The following is a 12,104-nucleotide window of genomic DNA, read 5'->3' on the forward strand; positions in this document are numbered from 1 at the left end:
TTCCTGGTCCAGTCAATTTCATTCCTAAGGGGAAACTGTCCATGTTTCCTGCTTGCATGGAGATGCACCTGTTCTCTCATGTACAGAAGTGCATCAACCATAATTTAACAGGGGCACTCCACTTCCTGGGACTGTCTCACCAAAACACACATACAACTCATACAATCCTGGGTGCCCTGGCTGGAGCTCCTTTTGGCTTTCCTCTGCTACTGTTTGAAGCACTGTGGAACTTTCAAGGAACATTTTGGCTGGAGACCACAGCAGGCCACAAAGATCAAAGAAAACCCCATGCATTGAAGGTGAGAAAGCTCCACGAGATCACCTCCAGCTCTCTGAGAAGTTATCATTTCTACTCAGCCATTCTGCAAGCCCAGCAAGGGCAAAGAAGGCTTCAAGAGAGACTCCTGCTTCAACCAGGGTTTTTAATGCGAATGGAAACCCTGTTCTGGCTTGGCCACCATCCTAACCTACATTACAGATGCCTCTCTCTCACTCCCCACTTCTGCACGTTCAGCAATCAGATGTTAACACAAGCAAGCACAAGCGAGTCTCTACAGTGATCCAAGCACCATATGCAATACCAGAGTGCCACGCTTCCTCCTTTCAGCTGGAGACACAATTTGAGCATCACCAGTCCCCCCCAATATCTGCTACTGTAGGGCTGGGGAACCCATAGTTGTTAAGACTGCAACTCCCATCATCCCTGATCATCAACCATGCTGGCTGAGGCTGATGGGAGCGGGATTCCAAGAACACTTGGAGGGCCACAGGTTTCCCATCCCTGTCCTGACATGGGTTCTCCCACCTCTGCTGAGTGTCAGGAGCACCTCCAGCTACAGCAATAACCTTGAGAGTGTAGGAGGGACAAGGACATCCTATTCAGGAGGAGATGCCTCTGACACGATACCAATCTAACAAGGTGAGAACTAGAGCGCCTTCCTTCTGGAGATGAAGAAAAGATCCCACCACTCTGCCTTTGTTGGGTGGTGGTGATGCATCATGTGTGTGCACGCTCTGGATTCTCAATTATAACCAGGGCTCTGTGTACTGTCTGCCAAATGAAAAATTCTGCAGCAAAATAATGTAAATTCTGCACCAAGAAAAGCCCAGTTCTGCAATCTGCATAAACTATGCAAATGAACTCAATATATTTTTTTGAGTTTTGTTTAATTCATCCTACTATTTTTAACCCCCCCCCCCCATTTTTACATAATCATTCTTCTGCTACTCAAGGAGAGGGACAAGGAGCTAAGACCACTTGAGATCTTGTTCAGCCACCTCTTTGGCTTCAGAGATTCAGCAGGCATAGCACAAAAAAGTTTTGCAAGCATACAGCCATAACTATAACAGCTAGGAACTTGCTCTCCCCCTCGCCCGAAAGAAAGAAAGCTGGGATTCCCAGAAAACTGAAATCAACCCCTACCACATTCTGAGTTTTCTGTACTCCTGCAGAATCTTGGCATGTACACAGCTGCATAGGACTGTAGATACTCCATGTTTTAAAAGAAACTAACATTATTCTGCTAACCTACATTCTGTGTCAAGAAATGCTGAGGTCTAGCAACATGTGTAGGACAGTGGAAACTGAACACATTTGCATGCATTTGCACGATATATCTTACAAACAAGCAGTTTCATTTAAGTGGATTGAGAGGCAACATGACCATTGCTGACTGTAAATGCATTATTATTATTATTATTATTAACCACCTAGTCAAAACACATCTTATAAGTTTTGAGGGTTGGATTACATAGACGTTATAGGAGATCTGCGGCTGCAGTCATAAACAGCAACCCTTCATCTCCTCTTCCTCCTTCCGTAGTGGCATTAGCAGCTACAAACAAAACAGGGAGACACACTGATAACTGGAAAGATGCCAGAAGCAAGGCCAATAAGGTGCAGATGTCATCTGACCAGTGATCCCCAGCATTTCTGTTGACTTCCTCCTGACACATTTGGAAACACAACCCCTTTATGGGCATGTGGCATGCTAGAAGGAGATGCAATTTTGTGTCGACTAAATGCCAGCTGCAGTGGGTTGGGCTTTCCTTATAAACTTGCCACTTAGCCTCACATGTGGCATTTCTTCAGTTCTCAGCATCTCCCACAAAATTTAGTTTGATGCCCAAACCATGCAAAAACCTGCACACCTCACAAGCAGAAACTTCTCTTTCAAGCTACCTCCAATTGTACTGGGGATGGGGGATATATCTGCAGGGAAGGATCACCCACATAGCCTTGCAAATAAGTCTACAAAAACTACTAGCCTGCAGGAGGGATTTGTTAACCAGCTCAGGGGCCAGTTTCTTGTGTTTCTGTGTTGGCCACTGAAGTGGAGAATCTCCTCCATGGCCAGCATGAAAACAAGAGGTATTATTAGCCTCATAGCAGCGGTTCCATCAAGACAGGACTTCAGGGCAAGTGTTTAAGGCCCCACTTGGCAGAATGAGTGGGAGGGAGTCCCAGTCACAGCAGAGCCAGCAGATTGCAATGTGAAGCAAGTGAAGCGATAGACACTGCTACCTAAAGAGAGGACCTCAAAGTCCAAAGTACAGTCATACCTTGGAAGTTGAACAGAATCGGTTCTGGAAGTCCATTCAACTTCCAAAACGTTCAAAAACCAAAGCGCGGCTTCTGATGGGCTGCAGGAAGCTTCTGCAGCCGATCAGAAGCCACGGAAGCCCCGTCGGACATTGAGCTTTCCAAAATAGTTTGCAAACCAGAACGTTCGGAAGCCAAAATGTTCGGGAACTAAGCTGTTCGTCTTCCAAGGTTCGACTGTACCTATCTGCATCACTGCCTTTACTGAGACTTTTAATAAACAGGCTGTGGAAAGATGAATAATCTCCACTCTACCAGGCTGCTTGCATTTCTGGATCTATGATTAGCTATGCCTCATCACATCCACAAAGATACCCGCTGGTATTTTCCACACATTCTCGAGCTTATCTTTACAAAAGGACTAGAAACTTTTATTTATTTATTTTTATGACATATCCGAATGCTGAATTCTATCCCAAACGTTGGACTTTTGTGTGTGTGTGTGTGTGTGTGTGTGTGTGTGTGTGGTGCATGTGCAGAAGTGCTGAATACACAAAACCCTGATTATAATTCCGTCTGAAAGGGAGCCTTTGAAGTCAGGGCTGGGGGGTCCCGAGATACAATCAGCAATAATGACTCGAGAACTAGGAAGAGCAAAGAAGAAAAGAGGAAGGGAAATAGAATAAAGACATAAATAAGGAAGAATTCAAGTGCCACGGTGCTTTTGTTCAACAAAGATACAGAGGAGAGATACTGGTGTGGGTTTGTGCATATGTGTATGTGTGTGTAAAGGTAGAGGGGGGGGATGGGAGTCCTTAGCTCAAGGAAATTGCCGAGAAAAGATTTTGTGAAAAGTACAGAAAAAGAACACCATTGATTTTAGAGAGCTGGCAGATGTTCCAAGCAATGATTTTTCCAGCGGAAATATACCCCCCACCCCCAATGAATGAAAAACAAAAACAAAAACCCAACCCAATCACTGTCAAAAGCAGGAAAATTCCTGGGCCAAACAAAGAATTAAACCAGCCATTCCCTCTTCCTCGTTTCTCTCTTTAGGCCGCATAACGTTACCTGGCAATCAACATTGTCAGGAGAAGGTCATTCTTACCCCTGCTTTTTAAAGGGTGGAAATTCCATGCCTCAAAAAACTTAGCAGACTTGGCTCTATGACCTTTAACAGTTCTTCCAAAGACTCTGGCATGCCGTCGTGTCTAAGGGCTGCAGGTTCGGTTCTCAGTGCTGGTCCTCAGACAGCTTTGGCGGAGTGCATTTATATGATGTCAGCCTCTCTCGCAATGCCCCAAAGGAGACCTCCTTCCTGCCTAGGCTGAGCTCAGCAGCCTTCCAAATATTGCTGATAGTTTTCCTGGCCCCAGGCTGCAAAGAATAATAACAAATGGCCTGCAAATCTGTCTGAATGAATCTGGAAGGGGGCAGAAGGAATTCCACCGCCTATGGAGGTTCTCAACCCAGCTTGTAAATCATAATAATTAAAAGGGAAGCTCCTAAATGTTGTCAGCTGCTGAAATCCTTGCTCCCAAACAACAGCGAAAGAAGGAACCAAAAGGGAAAAAAGGAGGTTAAAATAACAGAAAGAACAAAACCCTTTGTGAAATCGGTATTCCGGGGTCTGTGCATTCGAAGGACGAAAGGTCCCGTCAGCCCAAGAAGGAAAATGTTGCTGTTCCATTTAAGTCGCAGAGGTGAGGGGTGGGGTGAGCAATGTCTGCAGTCAACCCTATAGAGCCCTGTGTCTTTTCGGTTGTGTTAAATAACAAGTTCAACTGGGAGTGTCTGAGATGGAGTGTGAAGATAAATGGCTGTAGAAACAAATGCATATTTTTTTTCCGTTTCGTTTTGTTTTCTTCTATCCCTCACAGTGATGGGGTTCTTGATAAATTTCATTTCTCTCTCTCTCTTCATCTTTTCCAGAAAGTAGAGATGCCTCCCCCTCTCTCTCTTTCTCTCCCTCTCTTGGATTCATTCCCTTTCACCTGTTTCCTTCCGTGTTTCTGCTTCAATTCCCCAGCCGCCCTAAACCTTAAACAGCAGAGTCACAAAGGCGGATGACAGCAGGCCCAGGAAGAGGGGAGATTCCATGCTGGAGGCTGCCATGTTGTCCAGAGAACCTGGTCCTAAGAGGAGGAGAAGAAGGGTTTGTTTTAACCGGAGTGTTAGAAATAAAATTGGCCCTCTCTACTAGGATTAGGCAAATGTGTCAATTTTGAGTTCCCTCAGTGTCTCAGTTTTTCCAGTCTTTGAAGTTCTGTTCTCCACAATTGTACATCACTTTCCAAATATATATATATTTGGCTACCTTTGAAGGTGACTCAGAAACTACAACTAATCCAGAATGCGGCAGCTAGACCGATGACCAGGAGCAGCCACCGGGATCATATAACTCTGGTCCTAAAGGATCTATATTGGTTCCCAGTACTTTTCTGAGCACAATTCAAGTGTTGGTGCTGACCTTTAAAGCCCTAAACAGCTTTGGCCCTGTATACCTGAAGGAGCGTCTCCACCCCCACTGTTTGGTACAGCTCTGAGGGCCTTTTGGTAGTTCCTTCACTGCAAAGCTAAGTGATGTTACAGTGAAGCAGGTAGAGGGCCTTCTCAGTAGTGGCTTCCTCCCTGTGAAACGCCCTCCCATCACATGTCAAGGAAATAGACAGCTATTTGACTTTTAGAAGCCATCTGAAGGGGAAGCTTTTAATGTTTGATGTTTTATTGTGCTTTTATATTTGTTGGAAGTCACCCAAGGTGGTTGCAGCAACCCAGTCAGATGAGCGGGTACAAATAATAATAATTAATAATAATAATAATAATAATAATAATAATAATAATAATAATAATTTAAAATTCACCACCATCATAGTGTGCATTTCTCCCTTACACCTTTCTCCTAATAAACACATTTTTTTTGCAATTTTGTCTGATTACCGTAACATGTTTACAAAGCAATTTCCCCTAATATTATGCCTTTTGTGTATACTATTGTCATTAACCGATGCATGTTTTTTTAATGCACACATTACTAGTGCTTGCAGTTTTGTACACCTTACTTGCTTGGAGAGCTGCGTTGCAAAATTCAGCGATGGGTGTATTTTGTAAGCAGGCTGAACATTGTTCTGGGAAGTTCTAGTTTTCACCTTCCAATGCAAAGTGGATCAAATTTCTCTCGCACCCACGCTACTTCTCATACGCCCAGCCAGTCCAGTGGCTCTAGGAGCCAAACTGAGGGTGCAAGTGGTGGCAGGCAAACCTGCCATTGGGAGGAGAAGGGCCCTTCATAGTGGGCCCAGTCAAGACACAACCTCCATCAGGGATGGGGGAGGTGGTAGCAGGAAGAGGAGAAGAGAGACTCACTGATAAGCCGTAAGCTGACATTGAAGGAGCCTAAGTTGTTGGAAGCCAGGCAGGTGTAGTTCCCATAATGACGAGCGGTGACGTTGCTGAAGAGCAGCATGGAACGAGTGCGCTCGTTCTGTATCTGCAGTCCATCCACGCCGCCAATTACTCTGCTAGGAAAAGGGAGTGGGAGGAGAGCATGGGCGGGTAACATTGTTAAAGCATTGTGCTCTGAGAATATGGGGAATTATAGAAAATACCAGCTTGCAACTGATCTCATGCCCTGTCCCTGATTTGCCCACGATCAGCATTCTATTTCCTGGCTTCTTTGCATGAGAGTTAGCCCTTTGTTAAAGAGATATAAGTTTCCAGTGATGGCCCTTGTTTATTAGTTCGCACCTCCCACCACTGCAACCCTTGGAAGCTGCTCACGTGCCCTGGCATGTCTGTGCGTGGTCAAAATCCCAGTGCACAAAAAGCGGGTCTTTACCCTCTTGCGCATTTGCATTGCTAGATCCTTTTCCCTGCACCATGGCGCAAACACTTTGGATCGCCGCTGGTAACTTGCGAGGAGAAGAGGAGCAGGGACAGAGGAAGTGGGCAGGGGAGATGCAAAAGGGGACACTTTTCTGGCAAACCGCACATAGGTATCAGTCCGAACCAAGTCAAGAAATCGCAAAGGGGCAGCTTGCTCATGCATCCTTGGAGGTGCTCTGGAAACAAGGCTAGGTGTTTTGGGAGCCTTCGAATCCCGGGAGGCATTTGGACAGGGAGTGCTTCAAAGGCATCCCCAGAAATCAAAAGCTACAGGAGGCTGAATTGGCCAGTGCAGTCCAAGGGCTCCCTTTGCAGTTTCCACACCTATCTATACCACCTTCCCACAGTCCCAGTGGCTGTTTATCTCTGCTCTGGCCTATCAGACAGGCGATCCATCATCTGTTGGACCACAACCCCCACAGCGGCAGTAGATCTGGATTCACCTGCCTCCTTTTCTCTGATACAGTGGTGTGTGTGTGTGTGTGAATGCGCATGCACACATGCGTATTGTTGCTTGCCACTCCTGAGAGGGAAGCTTCTTCTTTATTAAATGTGGCAGCAAGGATGGTATATCCCACGCCAGCCCTCCTACCAGGCAAAGTATTCCACATACAGACTCTCCTATTATCCAAGCTATTTCCTCTCCCCTCACCCCCGAGTTTTAAATCTATGAAGCCATCTAGCCTGGCTTGGTTTGAACAGCTGCAAAACCCGTGACTCACCAAACTGAATGCAGCCCAGCAACCATGTTATTATCTTTCCCCCCCTCCCCTTGCTTGACCACCATCCCTGTTTTTGCACTCCTGAGCAGCCAGAAAGAGCAGGAGTTTTATTTGGTCTGCAGTGTGCTGGTTATTGGCTCAACTGGTTACAAGAAGGGATGGGAAAAGGAGACAATTTCTGCCCTTCCTTGGTTTCTCTCAATCATTGCCGCTTCCGTTCCCCTACAGTTCAGCTTCCATGAAGATCTATGTGATTCATCTCACTTTGCCCAAAATCTACACCATCTAGTCCAATCTCCTGCTTGTTGTGTGAGTTCCAGAGCAAAAATAAAAACATGAGAAGAGTCCGGCACATCAGGCCAATGACCCATCTAGTGAAGTGTCCAGTCTTTGCAGTGGCCAACTAGATGCCTATGGGAAACCCACAAGCAAGACCCGAGCACAAGAACCCTCACACATCCTGTGGCTTCTAGCAACATTATCACCTCTGACCAACCTGGTGGTAGCCATTGATAGCCTTATCGAAAATGAGCATTCTTTACAAATGGCTGTCCCACCACTACTCACAGAGAAACCACCACCCCTATAGGAAATGGGGTTCTATTAATAAGCTGAGTCATGAGGTTTCTCTTAATGTTCAACCAAACAAATACCCTGCCCTTTGGGGGCAACAGAGGACAATCCTTTGCCTTCACCAGTGTGGCAGCCTTTCAGGTTAAACACCACCTTCCCCTCTGATGCTACCACTCTGATCAAATTTAGAGCCCTCTGTCACTGCTTTGTAAGTAAAAACAAAAATATTGGGAGAATCTGGACATGGAATATGCTATTTGGCCCTTAGCCCCAGCTCAAATTAAACTCCAGTTGCTTGTTCATCAACCAGAACGTCATAATTTTATGGCTTCTAACAATTTTCTTGTATAAACTCCACATTGCTTTTACTGACAGCTATCAAATCACTGGGTGTGTATATATATATATATATATATATATATATATATACACACACATATATATCCTTGTGTTCCTGGGTGGCTTCCTCCTACCCTCCACCCTGACTTTTTGCGTCTGATGTTCAGTGCGCCCACAGCTCTGTCATTGTTTCCTAATAAAGTAAGATAAAAAGTCATGGTTTCTTTTCGCTGAGCAGTTCTAACCACAAACAGCCCCCCTGAGACGCAAGAGGTTTGAACCATGAACTGTTATCACCAAGCTAGCGCGGGAACACTGGAGGGAAACAACTGGGAGGCTGATCTGGAGATAATTGCAAATCATCTTGTCAGGTGTCAATCCCTGCAGAACCAGAACTCGGCTCCCGAAAGAGAGGCCTCAGCTGTTCAGCTAAGCGCAGAAATTCCCCCTCCCCCCTCCGCCTCTTCCTTCAGGAGCCTTTTTCTCTCCACAGCACTTACTCCTTCCTACCAAGTTGACAAATGAATGCAAACATGGAAAAGAGCAAAATCCAGGGGCAAATTTAAAGCTGTGCAAGTGGTGCTCATGCACTGGGTGCTGAGCTGGTGGGGGGGGGGATGGGATGCTATCTCAAAGACTGGTAAGCGAGGCTCTGGGCTTTGGGAAGGAGGCATGAGAACTCTGACAGGGTCCTAGTGCCCTCCTCCTCCTTCCCAGAACCTAGTTAGCACTTTCCCATATTTAGGAGGAGGTGAGAGGGCTCTAGGACCAGCCAGAGCCCCCGCACCTCCTTCCCAAAGCCCAGATGAGGGCGGAACAGAGGCAGAACAGGGTGGAATGGGGTTATGCGAACTCTGCCTACACAGGCTCCCTAGGAACGGAACCCCTGTGCAAAATGAGCACATGCCCCCAACCTTTGTTCCCATCGCTTGACTGCAGAACTGCATTGCAAAATTCGGGAAAGCGTGAATTTCGATATTTTGGGTTCCCCTTTAAACGTGAAATAAATCAAACGTGAACTAAATCAAATCTCTCCCTCATACCAATGGTCAAGGGTGATGAGAGTTTTTGCAGAACAGCACCACCAGGTGGGCTGTACAGCATTGGCCACGCCTGCTACAGACCTATACAAATTGCCATTTCCCACCTATACCAGGTGAACACAACCCACTCATCACACGCCAGGGCCTGCCAGGGGACTTGACAACAGCTCTCCTCTCCCCCCCCCCATCCCAGGCAGGCAACCACACCACATGGTTTATCAAGTCCCCCGGGGGATGGGGGACTATACGTGACTGATGGGCCGTGTTCTGCTTGGAGAGTTACAAATTAATCTGCGTTAAGCGACCATGAGTACGCGCCGTGGGTTTGTTTAATAAGATTGCCATTTGGAAGGTTAAAGCATGTGGTGCTGTCTAACTAATGAGACACACAGCGAAGTTACATGGGGGGGGGGAGAGAAGCTGCCTTCTACTAGGTCAGGTGATCCGCCTGCCTATCTCAGAGCTCTGATTGGCCACGTCTCCCCAGGATCTCAGGCAGAGAAGGGTCATCACCATCACCTGCCACCTTGATCATTTTTGCTGAGATTAAATTTGGGACCTTCTGCAATCATTGCCTGTGCTGCCACACTGACTTTTGAGTGCCAGTCCTGTAATGCCTTTTGCTTTTTATTTATTTGCTTAAACAGTAGAGTTTGGAGGAGGGCAAAGAAAAAGACGACTACAGAGCAGACTTTCTCATACTTGGGTCCTTACCGCTGGTCCTGGTAGCTAGGGGTGATGGGAGTTGTAGTCCAACGACATCTGGGGACCCGAGTTTGAGAAAGGCTGCTGGAGAGTAACAACTGTCTTGCCAGATGGAAACAAGATCAAGAAGCTCAGCAGCCAGCCCTGATTGGGGAATTGGGATGCACCTCTGATGCAAGCCTATCCCGGTCTTATCTTGCAAGATATTGGTTCCCAGAGAGAATCCAGGGAACTGCAAGGTACCGAAGGTTGCTGAGAATTCCCTCCCCACCTCCCCACTCACAATGGCTTGGGCTGTGCCTACAGCACAACCAATACTGAGTTTACAGAATGGACTGTACCACTTCAGATGGCAGGAGGGGGGCGTCATGTTTTAATGCTGCCAAAAAGTGGGGGAAAACATCCCTGCAAGTAGAAAACTAGCATATAAAGGGAGCAGGCCAAAGTTAGAACCTTTTTCCCCACTGTACCTAGGTCTTTTTTACTCCAAGTATTTTAAAGGGCCTTTTGTCATTGTACATGGAGGAGCATTCAAACGCACACCCCCTACACCTGCACTAGTTCGGTCCACATTATTACCACATTCCACCACGTGGGTACACCACACCAATTTTGCCCTGGGGAGAAGAAATGGCTTGTGTCAACAGGTCCTTAAGGAACACAGAAAGCTGCTTATGCCAGGTCAGGCTATTTGGACCCCTAGCAGGAGCTCTGCCTGGTCTGAGGCAGTGGTCTTTCCCCTTCCCTGCTAGCTGATCCTTTCAACTTGGAGATGTAAGTGACTGAGCCTAGGATCTCCCTGTTGCAAAGCCGCTAAGCTGCGATTCCCCCTCCCAAACATATTGGAGGGATATCAATGTTATGGATCTCTGGCCATGGCCAAGAAATGGGCAGAAGAATGACTTACTGTTTGTCGTCTTTGAACCACTGGAATTCTGCAGGTGGCACAGCCATGGCCTCACAGCGCAGAAGTGCATTCTTTCCCAACGGGATACGTGAGTCCTTTACATCTGTGATGGTTGGAGGGTCTGGGAAGAGACAACAGTTGATGTGAAAGGCATGTATTAGTCATGATATGCAGTGTCTTAGCTGTTCTTCAACAGATGGTTGCCAGTTGCCAACCTCTGGTAGAGATGCTTCCCCAAAGAATTCTGGGAACTGTAGTTTGTTAAGGGGGAAGGTTCTTAAGAAGGCCCTGTTCCCCTTCCAGAGCTGCAATGCCCAGAATTCCCTGTGAACAGAGATCGATTGTTGAAGCACTCTTGGAATTGTGGCTCTGTGAGGAGAACAGAGGCCTCCTAACAACCCTTAGCACTCTTAACAAAGTACAATTCCCAGAATCCTCTGGGGGAAGCCATGCCGTTGAAAGTGGGGTCATATCACTGTAAATGTATGGTATGGACTTGGGGGAGCGTAAAGCTGTACAAGTTCCAAAAGTTCTTCTCTGACTTGCATAAAAATCTGAGTCAGAGAAGAATTCCCTGCTCCCCTATCATAACATTATAGGAAGTTGCCTTATACTGAGTCAGATCATTTGTCCACATGGCTTAGCACTGCCAACACTGACAGAAGGTCTCCAGGCTTTCTTACCCAGAGATGCCAGGGATTGAATCTGGGACCTTCCGTAGGCAAAGCTGATGCTCTACCACAGAACGACAGACCTTCCCCTGGCATCTGGATCTGATTTCTTTCCGCAGGGCCTGTAAGACAGAGTTGTTCTGCCTGGCCTTTGGCTTGAAATTAATTTGATTCCCTTTCTTTTTTCCTTTCTTCTTCTGTGTTGGAACTCTTATTTGGGGACTTCCCTGGCTTTTTTCTGGCCCATGTAGGACCAGCCTTGGTGAAGACTTGACATTTTTATCCCCCAAAAAGTTTTTGATTGAGTTTCTACTGAAATGAGGTTGCATTTTAATGTTTTAATATTGTATTTTAATCTTGTTTTTTTAAGCTGTATTTCAATCAATTGTTTTTATATTTGGTGTTAGCTGCCCTGAGCCTGGTCTTGGCTGGGGAGGGTGGGGTATAAATAATTTTTTAAAAAATTATTATTGTTATTATTACCCTCCAAAAGAAGATGTCTTTGGAAGAACCACATCTCCCATAAACCTCTACACCATGGCACAATGTTTGCCTGTGCAAGGGAGTGATAGGAGGGAGGAAGGAAAAAAACCCCCTCTCCTCTTCATGCCCTTTTGCTGCTTCTTTCACTATCACAGATTTAAGGGAAGGGAAGGGGACAATGCCAACTGCATAATATGTGCCTTTTCACCTAGTATCATAAAGGCCTCTGCTGAG

The 12,104-nt window shown here is 46.3% G+C and overlaps 1 protein-coding gene across 1 annotated transcript in view; it reads right to left on the minus strand.

Annotated features, from left to right (window-relative positions):
• Positions 1-3,247: 3,247 nt before the first annotated feature.
• IGLON5 (IgLON family member 5) overlaps positions 3,248-12,104 on the minus strand; it is a gene marked incomplete at its 5' end in the record, with an annotated part of 130,128 nt that continues 121,271 nt past the window's right edge. The window contains 3 exon segments of the mRNA XM_081869258.1: positions 3,248-4,677; positions 5,909-6,063; positions 10,717-10,837. Coding sequence (XP_081725384.1) covers positions 4,577-4,677; positions 5,909-6,063; positions 10,717-10,837 — 377 coding nt within the window. The 3' untranslated portion in view covers positions 3,248-4,576.

The sequence above is a fragment of the Podarcis erhardii genome, assembly GCF_964252035.2.
Source record: "Podarcis erhardii genome assembly, chromosome: 7".
Classification (NCBI taxonomy): Eukaryota; Metazoa; Chordata; class Lepidosauria; order Squamata; family Lacertidae; genus Podarcis; species Podarcis erhardii.